We start from the raw sequence: 15,903 nt of genomic DNA on the forward strand, positions 1-15,903 counted from the left end.
GTATGATCTTATGTGTTTTGGATGAAATGGACTCGGCTACCTCTGGGATAGGCCTACAGGCCAGTGCGTTGGACCTGCACACTCCTATCTGAGTCCCTTCCGGTCTCCACACCTCTATCCACACCTCTATCCACACCTGTGTCACAGTGGATTTATGAGATATTCTTCTCTCCCTCAGCTTCCTGCAGATGAAGCCTCACCCTCCCCCTTTCACTCCTCCCCTTACTCCCCTCTCCTCCCCTAGCTCAGTAGTCATTTAACTCCCCTCTTCCTCTTCCTCATCCCTAATATGTTTTTTACAACCTCTCTTTTGACACTCTTCCTCCCCATCCTCTCCCACCTCTTCCTCTTGGAGATGGAGCGCATGGCTCTTCTTGATAGTGAAACCACATTAATGTCTTGGAATGTTTCCACTGCATTAAAAAGGGCAGGGGAAGAAAAAAAGAGAGATGGAGGAAAAGATTGAGCGAGAACACACTCCGTCATGCTCAGAGGCGTAAAGGTCGACCGACCTTGTTGTCTCAGGGCCAAGCCAGTGTCATAAGATCCTAAATTACATTGGAGCTGTGTTTTGAGATAATCTCTCAGAGGGGTTTCAGAGGCCCCCTTGAATTAGGAAAACTACACACTAGGGCAGCGATTGATAAATCGATGGGAGCCACTGTTGGCCCATGGCCCATTTTTAATGGGTCGCAGCTTAGGGTTGGTTGTGGCTACAAATACTGTTCTCATCGGAAGGGTCACAAGAAACACGTAACTGGACTGGATAAATCATATAGCTGTGATCTATGAACTCCTTGGAGATAAGGAGATAAGGATGGAAGGGTGTTCAGTAGCATTAGGATGAAGCCTCATCCGAAGCCCCTGACCCCCAGTTGTACCTTTCGCTTCCGGGGTATGGGGTCCTCAAACAAGAAGTGCGTGCTCTCTTTGACGTCGTCGATGACATTATCACCCTGGGAGGAGAGCAGGAAGCTCTTGCTGGTGTCGTTGCAGAGAGGCGGGGACGGTGTGGAGGGCACTGATTGGTCACTGGTGTCCCAGCTCCAGTTGCCACTGGTGGAGCTGCTGTAGCTAGTTGACAGCACCTCCTTCCACCCTCTGCTGGCTGGCTCCGGAACTGCAGCTGGAGACAGAGGAGGGCCAGTCAGTACAATCAAAACCAGGGAGGCATTAATTCACTTCGTGACTTCATACAATAAAAAAAATGTTCATACAATGTTTTTTTGCAACATTGTTCATGCAAAATGTGAATTGAGGTTTATATTGAATGTCCATCTATCCATAGGAAAACAGCCTCCCTCTCCAGCAGTGTTGGCCTACAAACCCCTCCAGTGCAATATGTTATTTTGACTGCTTCACTAACACAGATCCTTATACAGATCTTATAAAAAGGCCACAATCACATTGCCTTGTGGCGAAACATAATGAAAAATAAAGCCTTCCGACAGGATGAGCTGTGTGTTGGAGATGAACTCATATTAAATCAATGACTGACTGGTCCATGGGGGCCAGTGTAGATCAGGAGGGTCCTACAGAGAATACAGACACAGGAGTTCACATAGTTCTACATGTTGTCTCGGGGGAGACTAACCCCTAAACCCACGGAGCGATGTACTCAGCACAACAGTGGAACCAGGGGGAAGAAAGGAGGTAACCGGGTAAATTTTTTAAAATGTATGAAAAGAGTAGGATGAAATGTCTTATTAATTATGAAAAACGAATACATATTTGCCCCGTCTTCCCACATATTGTACAGTCCACCCCATCCTTTAATATTTAGTGGGTTTGCCCGTTTTAATCAATAACTGAACTAAACTGTGGAGATGGGGCCCGAGATGGGTTGAGTATATGCTGTAGACTTAGGGAAGGGTTAAGTTGTTCGTCTACAACTGTTGTCTATGAAGCATGTGACAAATACATTTGATTTGAATAGGTTTTAACCACAATGGATTTCGGGCCAGGCTTACATAGGGACTCCTTTTTCCAAAGGCCCAATAACCCAGCCACACATAACCTTAATGTGCGTTTCGGCACACTGGCTATTTACCAGCCCTCGTCTCCTCACCCCAGAGTTGTAACCACAACAATAATGAACATCAGGGGGAAAACGGATGTTGATTTCGTAGTACAATAGGTTTGTAGAGTTGCTTGCCATTCACTCCAAAAGATTGGCCGTTTCCTGGCGTGAACCTATTCAAGTAGACCTTATTAAATACATTTTGAAAATGTTCCAAAACTATGCATTGTTAATAGCTAGCAAGCTGGCTACCGCAGGCCACCGTGTGTAGGCTAACGAGCAGCCAGCTATCGAGCCAAATCTACATACCGTACAGCTAAGTGAACTATCATCAGCTAACTTCATATCAACTTGATATCTTGATGTAGGCCTATTTATCATTGTAAAGTCAAATAAAAATTCTCCAAACGCATTGGAAAAGGGTAAAATAATTTTCTGCTCCAGCTGTCAGAAAATGGAGAGAGTAGGTGTACTATTAAGATAGGGCAGGTCGTTTGGTGGGAGGATATTATGAAACGATTGTCCAGTTCTAGAGAGGAAAACTATGAAGACAGACAATGAGATAATAGCCACATAATATTCAGGGCTTTAATATAATGAAGCCTATTTCTCTGTGATGTTGTCTGTCCTCAGATATGGAGCGCTGTGAAAGCCTGTCTGCATATGAAGCCTATTTCTCTGTGATGTTGTCTGTCCTCAGATATGGAGCGCTGTGAAAGCCTGTCTGCATATGAAGCCAATTTCTCTGTGATGTTGTCTGTCCTCAGATATGGAGCTCTGTGAAAGCCTGTCCGCATATGAAGAAGTCCCAATGAAAGTCCCAAGAGACTGCTGGCACATCCTTGTATGACATGGGTGGTATACAGGGGAGCAACTTTCACTTGGGACGGGGAGGACATGTTACATTTTTGTCACCCCCTTATTTTATCATTGGAATGTGATACAAATCAAGCCAACGGTGTGCTTTAGGACCAAGCGGACGGCTGTGAACAGTCGGGTAAGGCTGTTAAGAGTGTTAATCCATCTTGATATATAAAAAGTGATGTCCCCCCCCCCCACTGCTGGATGCATGCTGGGTGTGTAGACTTAATGAGTTGATCGAATGTGTTGCTGGGCTGGAACAGAATCTGCTCACCCAGTAGACCAGGGAGTGGAGCACGGTTGGTCACCTGAAATTATGCTTTAAAATGTCTAACATTTACAAATGTACAGTACATTAAGAAATTATATGTTAATTCATGCAATGTTTATTCATTGCAGTGTTTAAACTCGTTTGAAATGTTACCTTTTACATTTACATTTAAGTCATTTAGCAGACGCTCTTATCCAGAGCGACTTACAAGTTGGTGCATTCACCTTATGATATCCAGTGGAACAACTACTTTACAATAGTGCATCTAACTCTTTTAAGGGGGGGGGGGGGGGGTTAGAAGGATTACTTTATCCTATCCTAGGTATTCCTTAAAGAGGTGGGGTGCTTCCTCTGCTGATTCCTGAAGTCCACGATCATCTCCTTTGTTTTGTTGATGTTGAGTGAGCGATTGTTTTTCTGGCCCCACACTACCAGAGCCCTCACCTCTTCCCTGTATGCTCTCTCGTCGTTGTTGGTAATCAAGCTTACTACTGTTGTGTTGTCTGCAAACTTGATGATTGAGTTGGAGGTGAGCTTGGCCACGGAGTCATAGGTGAACAGGGAGTAGAGGGGGCTGAGAACGCACCCTTGTGGGGCCCCAGTGTTGAGGATCAGTGGGGTGGAGATGTTGTTACCTACCCTCACCACCTGAGGGCGGCCCGTCAGGAAGTCCAGGACCCAATTGCACAGGGCGGGGTTCAGACCCAGGGCCTCAAGCTTAATTATGAGCACGGAGGGTACTATGGTGTTGAATTCTGAGCTATTGTCAATTAACAGTATTCTTACATGTATTTATCTTGTCCAGATGGGGTAGGGCAGTGTGCAGTGTGATGGCAATTGCATCATCTGTGGACCTATTGGGATGGTAAGCAAATTGAAGTGGTTCTAGGGTGACAGGTAAGGTGGAGGTGACATGATCCTTGACTAGTCTCTCAAAGCACTTCATGATGACAGAAGTGAGTGCTACGGGGCGATAGTCATTTAGTTCAGTTACCTTTGCATTCTTGGGTACAAATACAATGGTGGCCATCTTGAAGCATGTCGGCCAAGGAGAAGGAGAGCCCACTGTCCTTGGTAGCGGGCCAGGTTGGTGGCACTGTGTTATCCTCAAAGCAGGCAAAGAACGTGTTTAGCTTGTCTGGAAGCAGGACGCCGGTGTCCGCGACGTGGCTGGTTTGATTGCCTTGGAGGGAATGACTACTCTGTTTGTATTCTGACACATTCCCAGTCGCCTTGCCATGGTTAAATGCGGGGGTTCGCGCTTTCAGTTTTGCGCGAAGGCTGCCATCTATGCACGATTTCTGGCTAGGGTAGGTTTTAATAGTCACAGTGGGTACAACATCTCATATACACTTCCTGATCACTCACCGTCTTAGTGTATACATAAATATTATTCTCGGAAGCTGCCCGGAACATATCACAGTCCGCATGATCAAAACAATCTTGAAGCGTGGATTCCAATTGGTCAGACCAGCATTGAATAGTCCTTAGCACGGGTATTTCCTGTTTGAGTTTCTTCCTATGGGAAGGGAGGAGGAAAATGGAGTTGTGGTCATATTTGCTGAAGGGCAGGGGAGGGCCTTGTAGGCATCCCAGAAGTTGGAATAACAGTGGTTGAGTGTTTTAGCAGCGCGAGTACTACAGTCAATATGCTGATAGAATTTAGGCAGCATTTTCCTAAAATTTGCTTTGTTAAAATCCCTAGGTACAAAAAATGCAGCCTCATGATATGTGGTTTCCAGTTTGCATGAAGTCCAGTGAAGTTCCTTGAGGACTGTCGTGGTATCGGCTTGAGGAGGGCATATATATGATTGTGAGGTATTCTACGTCGGGTGAACAGAAGGACTTGAGTTCCTGTATGTTATCACAATCACACCATGAGTCGTTAATCATGAAACATACACCCCCGCCCTTCTTCTTCCCGGAGAGATGTTTATTCCTGTTGGCGCAATGAACTGAGATTCCAGATGGCTGGACCGACTGACAGTATATCCCGAGAGAGCCATGTTTCCGTGAAACAGAGTATGTTCCAATCCCTGATGTCTCTCTGGAAAGAAACCCTTGCCCTGAGCTCGTCAACTTTATTATCCAGGGACTGAACAGTAGCGAGTAATATACCCGGAAGCGGTGGGGGGTGTGCGCACCTCCTAATTCGGACCAGAAGAGCGCTCCGAGTACTTCTCCTTCACCGGCGTTGTTCTGGTCGTTTTAGGGTCTTCCTCTGACACCGCCTAGTCCTGGATGGCAGGAAGCTTGGCCCCACTGATGTACTGGGTCGTTCGCACTACCCTCTGTAGTGCCTTGCGGTCAGAGGCCGAGCAGTTGCCATACCAGGCACTGATACAACATGTCAGGATGCAACCAGTCAGGATGCTCTCGATGGTGCAGCTGTAGGAGAGGAGTTGATCCTGATTCGATAACCCTTACAGCTATTCTCCAATCACAACGATTATCCAAACATTCGAACTCTATCACTTAGTTTTTTTCCACACAACATGTTGGTATCGTTTTTTTTGTTTGTCCAGAAGAAACCAGTCTGTCAAAAGTTGCTAGCGCACGTCTAAATACATACTGCAAATCTACCCACAAAACCTATTCATGTTAAATATGAATACATTAACTATTAATGTTATTTCCAACAGCCAATGAGCAACTCCGCCGTACATTGCCTTCAGAAAGTATTCATACGCCTTGACTTTTTCCAAATGTGTTACAGCCTGAATTATAAATGGATTTAAATTAGTTTTGTTTGTCACTGGCTTACACACAATATTCCATAATGTCAACGTGGAATTATATTTTTAGAAATGTGTACAGATTAATATAAAATGTAAAGCTGAAATGTCTATTTAACACCTTTGTTATGGAAAGCCTAAATAAGTTCAGGAGTAAAAATGTGCTTAACAAGTCACATAATAAGTTGCATGGACTCACTCTGTGTCCAATAACAGTGTTTAACAGTGTTCAAACACAGATTCAACCACAAAGACCAGGGAGGTTTTCCAATGCCTCGCAAAGAATGGCAGCTATTGGTAGACGGGTAAAAATACAAAAAGCAGACATTGAATATCCCTTTGAGTATGGTGAAGTTATTAATTACAATTTGGATGGTGTATCATTACACCCAGTCACTACAAATATACAGGTGTTGTCATGTCTTTGGCTATCTTTAATATGATGATGATTGTTTTATCAAATCGATGAACTATGTTTAATTATTACGATGATTATATTAATCCTGTAAACAATTAATGCATTAACAAATCTTGGGGCACCACGGAAAAAGTTTATTTAACAAGTTACCGTGTTCTGAACTAACTCGTAAAGATATAAATATCTCGAATCAGTCATTCATTAATTGTTATTTACCTTCTATCAGTCTCATTCTGAATGTCGCAAAACCCTTGGATATCTGCACAAACCCTAGCATAAATGATGAATCAGTGATATACAAACTGGCTTAATTATTTACTAACTAAATAATCACACAGAATTGCATAAACACACAAACAGAACAGCTTACACTTTGATTACTACATAATGCAATGAAAAGTACCTAATGGACTAAACCCGATATGACGACTTGGTAGACAATGGAAAGTGGTGGGGACAGATAAAGAGCGGGAAAGACAGAATGGACCCACTACATACATACAGTTGAGAACTATGCTCATGGAAATGCAAATACTTTGCACACGAACGGCCGCTCATTCAAAAGAATTGCAATGTACATATTTTCGTGTGTATGTCTTTGCTGTCTCCCCGTTGAAAACACTCGATCCTTCTGGGGAGTAATTCGACAGAAAGTCTCTGGTTTGTCCAGAGATCAAAGTATTTCGTAGTTGTAGCTCTGTTATAATGGATACGTCAGACGTACCAATGGTCGTTTGAAAGATCCATTCTAAATAACTATCAGAGTACCACCCGGTGGTTCTCGGTCGAGGTTACTAGACTAAAGTACTTAAACAGCTGCAGACTGAATGTTCCTAATTAGTCTTTATCTTCTTCACTCGAGAAAGTTTCAGAGAGGTTCAAAGTTTCTTAACCATTCGTGACGTCCGGTTCACACCGTCCGCCTGGTCTTTAGTTTTAAACCATTTCTCCACCATGTAACCACCACTTCACGCTGTCTGGTCTGTATTGAAATTGCCAACCATTCCAACATGTAGTCACAGCTTCATGCTTTCTTGTCTCATGTAAATTTTGCCAGAAGTGTTTTTTATCCACTCTGGGAAAAGGGGTGTTCCCTCCTTTTGTCGTAATGTCTGTGCTCATGTGGGCGTAGCCAATGACTTGGTTAAGACTTCATATGAAAAATAATTATCTCAATTAGAAGGCTAACATCACATTACATCTTCTCACAAATAGTTTCATATTTAATCATATCAGTTCCCCACATTTGGATGTGAATCTGATCACTGGGAAATATACACATTCAAAGATACAGTTATGTTGTTCTACTGTCCTTAGTTACATCACCAATTAGTAATGAATTCGACGTGATTGTTCTTTAAGTACCCACGGGGTCTTCCAACTGTGAAGAATACAGAAATATTGTTTCATTGCCAAATCCAAAGTTTCTACACAATATTTACGACCGGTCATAAAACTGGTGCGGGAGAGGGGGGTGGGGGGGGGGATCTGGCGCCAGTGATCCTCACCCAACAGGACAAGTATGACAGTGTCCTTCCTAACTCAGTTGCCAGAGAGGAAGGAAACCTCAAAGATTTCTGCATGAGGCCAATGGTGACTTTAAAACAGTTACAACGTGCCCCCCAAGTGGCACAGCGGTCTAAGGCACCACTACAGCCCCGGGTTCAATCCCAGGCTGTGTCACAGCAGGCCGTGACCGGAAGTCCCATAATACATTTTTTTTTATTGAAAATTAAATACAGAAATATCTCATTTACTTAAGTATTCACACCCCCGAGTCAATACATGTTGGCAGCGATTACAACTGAGTCTTTCTGGGTAAGTCTAAGAGCTTTCCACACCTGGATTGAGCAACATTTGCCCATTATTAATTTATGTCAAATTGGTTGTTGATCATTGCTAGACAACTATTTTCAGGTCTGGCCATATATTTTTAATAAGATAAGTCAAAACTGTAACTCTGCCACTTAGGAACATACACGGTCTTCTTGGTAAGAAACGCCAGTGTAGATTTGGCCTTGTGTTTTAGGTTACTGTCCTGCTTAAATTAAATAAAGCAACTCTCCAACGAGGGAGGTGGTTCCAAAAAAACTGCAAAAGAAAAACTCTTGCATATTAAGGTTGAAAATTGAGGTAGGACTTCTGATTGTCTACTATCGTTGTCACGGCGATGAGTGCCACGGTAACGGGCAACTCCGGAAACAACAGGCATGGCGATGTGTCCAAGGCCAGGCTGTTGGCAGGGTGAGGTTGGTTGAGGGGGTAAACATTAGCTGGAGAGGTGGACACTAGAGATTTGTACTACAGACCTGAATCTCTGTGTGTGTACAGTCTTACCTGAGGCTGTCTGGGTGAGGACCAGAGGAGAGGTGGACAGTGATGTCAGGACGGTAGCAGCCAGTACCTCCTTATCAGCAAGACCTGAAGGTTTCCTGGAACACACACACACCAGAGGCCAGGTCACACACTATGTACAGACAACCAACATGCTATTCCTGCATAGAAAGTGTGAGGATTCTATTTCAAATCAGTAGACCTATAACAGTCATGCTACAATACAAGCATAGCAGCATAGTAATATGACCCATTGCCCACTATAGTGTCCTCACAATGAGATTGCCCCACTACAGACTTGCCAATTGCTTTGTTTTGCCGTTGCAGACCACCCGTTCACTGAGTCTGCTGCAGTCAAACTGACCCATCATGTGAGTCTGCCATAGCCAAACAGACCAATCACGTTTTTCCAATCATAACCAGGAAAAAAACCTAACCCTATACAAATTTCAGCTCTGAAATATTCCAGCCATGCCTTCTTTAGACAGAAAAACAAACTGTGTTAAAGCATGTAATGGAAAATTCCAGTCCAATAATAAATACTGTGGTCACATCCCCTGCGAGTGCTGAAGATTCTGACACCAACAACCCAGCACCAATAACCCAGCATCAATAACCCAGTGCAAATAACCCTGCACCAATAACCCAGCATCAATAACCCAGCACCCAGCATCAATAACCCAGAATTAATAACCCAACACCAATAACCCAGCATAAATAACCCAGCATAAATAAACCAGTCCCCAGCACCAATAACACAGCACCAATAACCCAACACCAATAACCCAGCACCAATAACCAATAACCCAGCATCAATAACCCAACACCCAGCATCATTTACCCAGCACCAATAACCCAGCATCAATAACCTGGCACCCAGCACCAATAACCCAGCATCAATAACCCAACACCAATAACCCAGCACCAATAACCCAGCACCCAGCACCAATAACCAATAACCCAGCATCAATAACCCAGCACCCAGCATCAAAAACCCAACACCAATAACCCAGCATAAATAACCCAGCACCAATAACCCAGCACCAATAACCCAGCACCAATAACCCAGCACCAATAACCCAGCACCCAGCACTAATAACCCAGCACCAATAACCCAGCACCAATAACCCAGCATCAATAACCCAGCATTAAAAACCCAACACCAATTACCCAGCATAAATAACCCAGCATCAATAACCAATAACCCAGCACCTATAACCCAGCACCTATAACCCAGCACCAATAACCCAGCACCAATAACTCAGCACCTATAACCCAGCAGCTTTTAAAGAAAACATCCCAACTTAGTGCCTGCAACCCAGCAGTTTGGTCAACCAAACAACCCTGCATTTTTTTGAGTGTAGTTTATGCTTGTGGCTATAAAACGCCCACAAGAGTTTGAAACTTGTTTGCCAAAGTTGGGACTTGGGAGAATGTTCAGAAACATTCAGTTTAAGTATTAGTTAATACAAATAAACAAACTAAAATGTATACGTTAAAGCCAGAGTTGTAAATGTTCAGTGAAAATCACTACAATAGGGGCCTCCCGAGTGGCACTGCATCGCAGTGATAGCTGTGCCACTAGAGATCCTGGTTCGAGTACAGGCTCTGTCACAGCCGGCTGTGACCGGGAGACCCGTGGGGCGGTGCACAATTGGTCGTCTGGGTTAGGGGAGAGTTTGGACGGCAGGGATGTTCTTGTCCCATTGTGCTCTAGCGACTTTGTGGTAGGCTGGCTGCAATTCACGCTGATACAGTCATCAGGTTTCCTCAGACACATTGGTGCAGCTGGCCTCCGGGTGCAGGGGCATTGTGTCAAGAAGCAGTGCCGTTCGGCTGGGTTGTGTTGTGTTTCGGAAGACGCATGGCTCTTGACCTTCGCCTCTCCCGAGTCCACACAGGAGTTGCAGCAATGGGACAAGACTGTAACTACCAATTGGGTAAAAAAAAAATATATATATATATTTTTTTGAAAATCACTACAATAAAAGTGTTTCACCCTGTCTTGATATTGGCTACATAGCTTTAAGGAATTCCTGTTATTCTGTTAACCTTACTAAAGCAACAAGAGTGTCAGTGCTCAACCTTAAAAGTCTCATAGTCATTCTGATTGCATAGTCATTCTGATTGCATCCAAAACTAAAATGGTCACATTCTGGACATAACTTTGTAAGGACTGTGTTTCTGTGGAAAAAAACAGAGGCAAACTCAAATGCTGAGTCAATCGAAACTGGACGTTCTAAATAGGCATTCTAATCCCATTGGTTTGAGCGTACGCTCCAGGGACCTCTGTAGAATGATCACACCCGTTTGTTGGTACGTGTGAAAATGTTAATAATCCCGCCTACGGAATCCAAGTGTTTGACACCGGTGGAAGCAACTTTATGATCAAACTTTATCAATGTAGAAGCTACAGTCATTGTTCATACTTCGGTCATTATACTTTGATCTGGTTCCCTTCAAATATCACACAATTTCCCGAAAAAACCATTTGTACTGTTCATGAACCTTTAACATGTGTTGGCAATACAACAGAACAGATTAACCGGATTTACATTTACTCTTACAACTGGCCAATTGTTTTTGGGCTGAAAGGCACAGCCCTACTAAGCCACGCCTCCAATCTTCTGATCTGACCCTGTGGATCATAGCTCAATAACCCAACATCAACAACCCAACTGGCTGGGTCAAAATAACCCAATATCAACAACCCAACTGGCTGGGTCAAAATAACCCAACATCAACAACCCAACTGGCTGGGTCAAAATAACCCAATATCAACAACCCAACTGGCTGGGTCAAAATAACCCAATATCAACAACCCAACTGGCTGGGTCAAAATAACCCAACATCAACAACCCAACTGGCTGGGTCAAAATAACCCAATATCAACAACCCAACTGGCTGGGTCAAAATAACCCAACATCAACAACCCAACTGGCTGGGTCAAAATAACCCAATATCAACAACCCAACTGGCTGGGTCAAAATAACCCAACATGTGTAATGTCCTATATTTACCCCAATCGGGTTGTTTTTAACCCAGGATATTTTGAAGTGTGGGGAAAGGAAAACGGTGGTTCGACATGAATAGAGAGCAGTAGAGAGCTTGCATCGTCACAGCATCGTCACGTTGACATCCAGATGGTGACCAACGTCACAAGTTAATTTCCCCTCACCCATCAAAATAAACATAACTTTAACTAACTTTAACTAGCGCCAGGCTGTTTTTGCCAGCATAAACTAGTTAGCCAGGAAGGGCTCATCAGGAAGACTGTTCGTCTCAACTCGACTCTCAGCTGCACGCAACACTTCATCCATTCGGGCACCAAATAAATATATGATCCTACATCTGCTTTAGAGAAGGAGGGGAAGTGAAAGAGCAACAGGAAAAGAGAGGGACAGAAAGAGAGAGAGCGAGAGAGAGAGAGAGAGAGAGAGAGAGAGAGAGAGAGAGAGAGAGAGAGAGAGAGAGAGAGAGAGAGAGAGAGAGAGAGAGAGAGAGAGAGAGAGAGAGAGAGAGAGAGAGAGAGAGAGAGAGAGAGAGAGAGAGAGAGAGCGAGAGAGAGAGACAAAGAGACGGTTGGCAGTGTTGTTATAACCTCCCTGTGCCCAGCTCACCCCTTGCTGAGCCGTCAGCTCAACCTTGTATTTATACTGCCCACTTAGACTGGCACAGAGAGATCTGCACAGGCACAGGCACAGACACAGAGAGATCTGCACAGGCACAGGCACAGACACAGAGAGATCTGCACAGGCACAGGCAGACACAGAGAGATCTGCACACGACACAGGCACAGGCACAGACACAGACACAGAGAGATCTGCACAGGCACAGGCACAGAGAAATCTGCACACGACACAGGCACAGGCACAGGCACAGACACAGGCACAGACACAGGGAGATCTGCACACGACACAGGCACAGACACAGAGAGATCTGCACACGACACAGACACAGAGAGATCTGCACACGACACAGGCACAGACACAGAGAGATCTGCACACGACACAGGCACAGGCACAGACACAGGCACAGAGAGAACAGGGTAGTATTTGAGAGAGGGTAACATATTAACAAAACAGAGAGCCTGCAGTAATCTGTGTCATTGTGTTGGAAAGACCAAGATACACGCTGCTCTCTTTCCTTTCCTCGGTATCCTTTCTCTCGAGGCTTAGAGTTCCCCGGACTGTTTAAAACCGAGCCAAGGAACACAGGCACACACTCATTTATTCAAAATCTCAAACATGAAAAAGTTCTGTCACACAAGGAAATGGTGTAGCAAAAATCCACACACACCTATTCACTACACAAAATTTCAAATGAAGTGCAAACACAAACTCACAATAATAATAATAATTTTAAAAAACACACAGACAAATAGCCTGCAGCTTTAAGAGGTCCTCCTCCCGCCTCCAGACTGCTCAACCAGAGTAAACTGGTTTGAGGAGCGCTCTCAGCCAAGCCGTAAGCCCTGGCAAAGCTCCACCACAAACACGCCACCAAAATGTCTGCCTTAAGTAAACACACAACCAAAACTTCCCCTGCGTTTCTCTTCTAACTGGGTCGACTTCCAAACATGAGAAACGGTGCTGGATGGGATGCAGACCGATCTGAAAGGAATGCATCAACTATGAAGCACACTCTCTTTATAACACACAGACCAAAACAACAACAGAGAGAAGAGTAGAGGGCAACAGAGACTTTACACATCGCTGTTTTCACTTGCTCAGACAAACCTCACGTTTGACCAAGTCTAACATCTGGAAATATGTTGTGTGTGTGTGTGTGTGTGTGTGTGTGTGTGTGTGACTTTACCCTTGAGTGCACCTCCCTCTATGGTCAACCTACATCAGATAACTTTATATCAATGTTTACACAAGAGAACAGAAAAAGACAGATGGCCTACACATGACGAGCAGCCTAGCTACTTATAAAAACCAATCCACCGAGATAATAAACACACTCACAAGGGCACACGTACAATCACATTCATATACACACATCGTGTACTAAATCAGACACGTGTGTATGATCTGATGAGCATTCAACTGGGATTGAAACAACGTCCCTTGTGGATTAGGATGGCACACCATACAACAAGGCAGACATTCTAACCTCCATTTTTTTACGAGTTCCAAATTAACTGAGGCTCATTTAAGACATCTACTAAAAGTAGCCATGATTTATTCACATCTAAAATAAAATATGTGTGTGTGTGTGTGTGACCTGGAGCAGATTTGAGCTAGTAGACAGTTCTGTTTTCCAGGACGCAGATATGTGTCACACTGTCTGCCAACTACAGGATGAGAGAGGGAAAGACAGATGGAGAGGTAGAGAGCGAGAATGGGAAGAGCATCTCACCAGCCTAAAAAAAGAGCCATCATTTCACCAGAAGGGTGTGTCTGTGTGTGTGTGTGTGTGTGTGTGTGTGTGTGTGTGTGTGTGTGTGTGTGTGTGTGTGTGTGTGTGTGTGTGTGTGTGTGTGTGTGTGTGTGTGTGTGCGTGTGCGTGTGCGTGTATCATCCAGGAGACTGAGGGGCTGTTACCAGAAGTTCACCAGAATGTTGTTTTAGTAATTTAGCCTATCTATAAGGAAGTTACCACCACAGAGAGGCAGTGGGCTTACACAGTGGGTTTACATAGACACTGAGTCAATGATGCTCCATGATCACAATCACACTGATCTAAATAGGCTGTAAATATAGCATTCATCTAGCCGTCCTCTCATCCATTCATCTGTCTTTTCGTCCGATCCACAACGTGGGTACTTAACATGTAACTCTGTCATTTACGGGAAGACAGAGGGAACCTACTGGATTCAGTGCTCGTGTCTATCCTCCCTTGGCAGTGCTGCAGCCTCTTGTTCAGACTGACATGAAATCTATTGTGCCCTTGGCTGGGTGAGGAAAGGGGTTGAAAAACATCACATTTACTCATACAACCTTCAACCAGGCAAGTCAGTTAAGAACAAATTCTTTTTTACAATGACGGCCTACCCCGGCCAAACCCTAACGACGCTCGGCCAACTGTGTGCCGCCCTATGGGACTCCCAATCACAGCCGGTTGTGATACAGCCTCGAATCTAACCAGGGTCTGTAGTGACTCCTCTAGCACTGAGATGCAGTGCCTTAGACCGCTGTGATACAGCCTGGAATCAAACCAGGGTCTGTAATGACTCCTCTAGTACTGAGCTACAGTGCCTTAGACCGCTGCGATACAGCCTGGAACCGAACCAGGGTCTGTAGTGACGCCTCTAGCAGTGCCTTAGACCGCTGCACCACATGTTGCATCTCCAGTTTGCACCCTCCCCTCCTACACACACTTCCCACCCACATATTTGTCAGAGGTGTGTTTTGATATTGGTCCAGTTCTCTGTAGAGGGACAGACTGGAGGGACAGAAGGGTTACTCCTCTGAAATTTGGACAGCAGGCCACTGGCTTTTGGTCTGCGTCAGCAGTCTATTTCTCTCTCTCCCTCTACCTGCCCCGTCCGGTCTCAATAGCCTGCTGTCCCCCTCCACCTCCCCTTATAATAGTAACCCTCGGCCTCGCCCCTTTCTCCTCCCCCATCTTTCCTCCACCCATCCTGGCTTTCCTCTGCCACGTTACGTAATGGCCCCTGCCTCTTCTCCCCCTTTCTCTTTAGACAGTGGGATGTGAGCAGCAGTTTACAGCAATGATGTGCACTCATCCTCCCTCGGATCTCTTTACTTCTCCCACTCCCATCTGGTATTCTCTATTGAATGAGTATCTCTCTGTCAGACAACTGTTACATGCATAGCATTAAAACAGGGCTCAAGACTCACCCCCTGGTGGCATTAGTGGCACCAGTCCATGAATTGGTCAAACCAAGTTTTTTATTCCCGTGTCACACCATAGAAAATATTAGTAGCCTCTTAAAGTAATTCATAGTGCTTTATTAAAAAGTGTAATAGACTACTGAAATGGTATTCAAGAAACTATATTTTTTTATTCTAAATATTTCAATGTTCAACCTAATCCGGTGATTGTCATGCATTTTGGGTTGACAATTAGGCTATTTTTGTTATATTTTACTGCAATAGGTCTCCAGATTTTTCATTTTCTTTTGTTTAATAGAGATTCATTTGTTTGCATCTTTATGTGCACTATATCATAGGCTAATTTATTTGGGGCTAATTCACCACTTGAGTAAGTGAAAACACATTAGCCAGAGCGCTAACGCTAAATAAAAATGCTGGGATAAAAACAACCAAATTTGGATAAATATTGGTCTGAACAA

At 44.3% G+C, this 15,903-nt stretch overlaps 1 protein-coding gene across 2 annotated transcripts in view; it reads right to left on the reverse strand.

Moving 5' to 3' along the window:
* Positions 1-15,903, reverse strand: part of LOC139560285 (zinc finger protein 704-like) — an 81,613-nt gene that overhangs the window by 25,380 nt on the left and 40,330 nt on the right. For both annotated transcript variants that reach the window (XM_071376922.1, XM_071376923.1), the window contains exons 3-4: positions 8,643-8,737; positions 882-1,126 (exon numbers count right to left, since the gene is read on the reverse strand). In XM_071376922.1, the coding sequence (XP_071233023.1) occupies positions 882-1,126; positions 8,643-8,737 (340 nt within the window). The remainder of the gene's footprint in view (positions 1-881; positions 1,127-8,642; positions 8,738-15,903) is intronic.

This window comes from Salvelinus alpinus, chromosome 30, assembly GCF_045679555.1.
Source record: "Salvelinus alpinus chromosome 30, SLU_Salpinus.1, whole genome shotgun sequence".
NCBI lineage: Eukaryota > Metazoa > Chordata > Actinopteri > Salmoniformes > Salmonidae > Salvelinus > Salvelinus alpinus.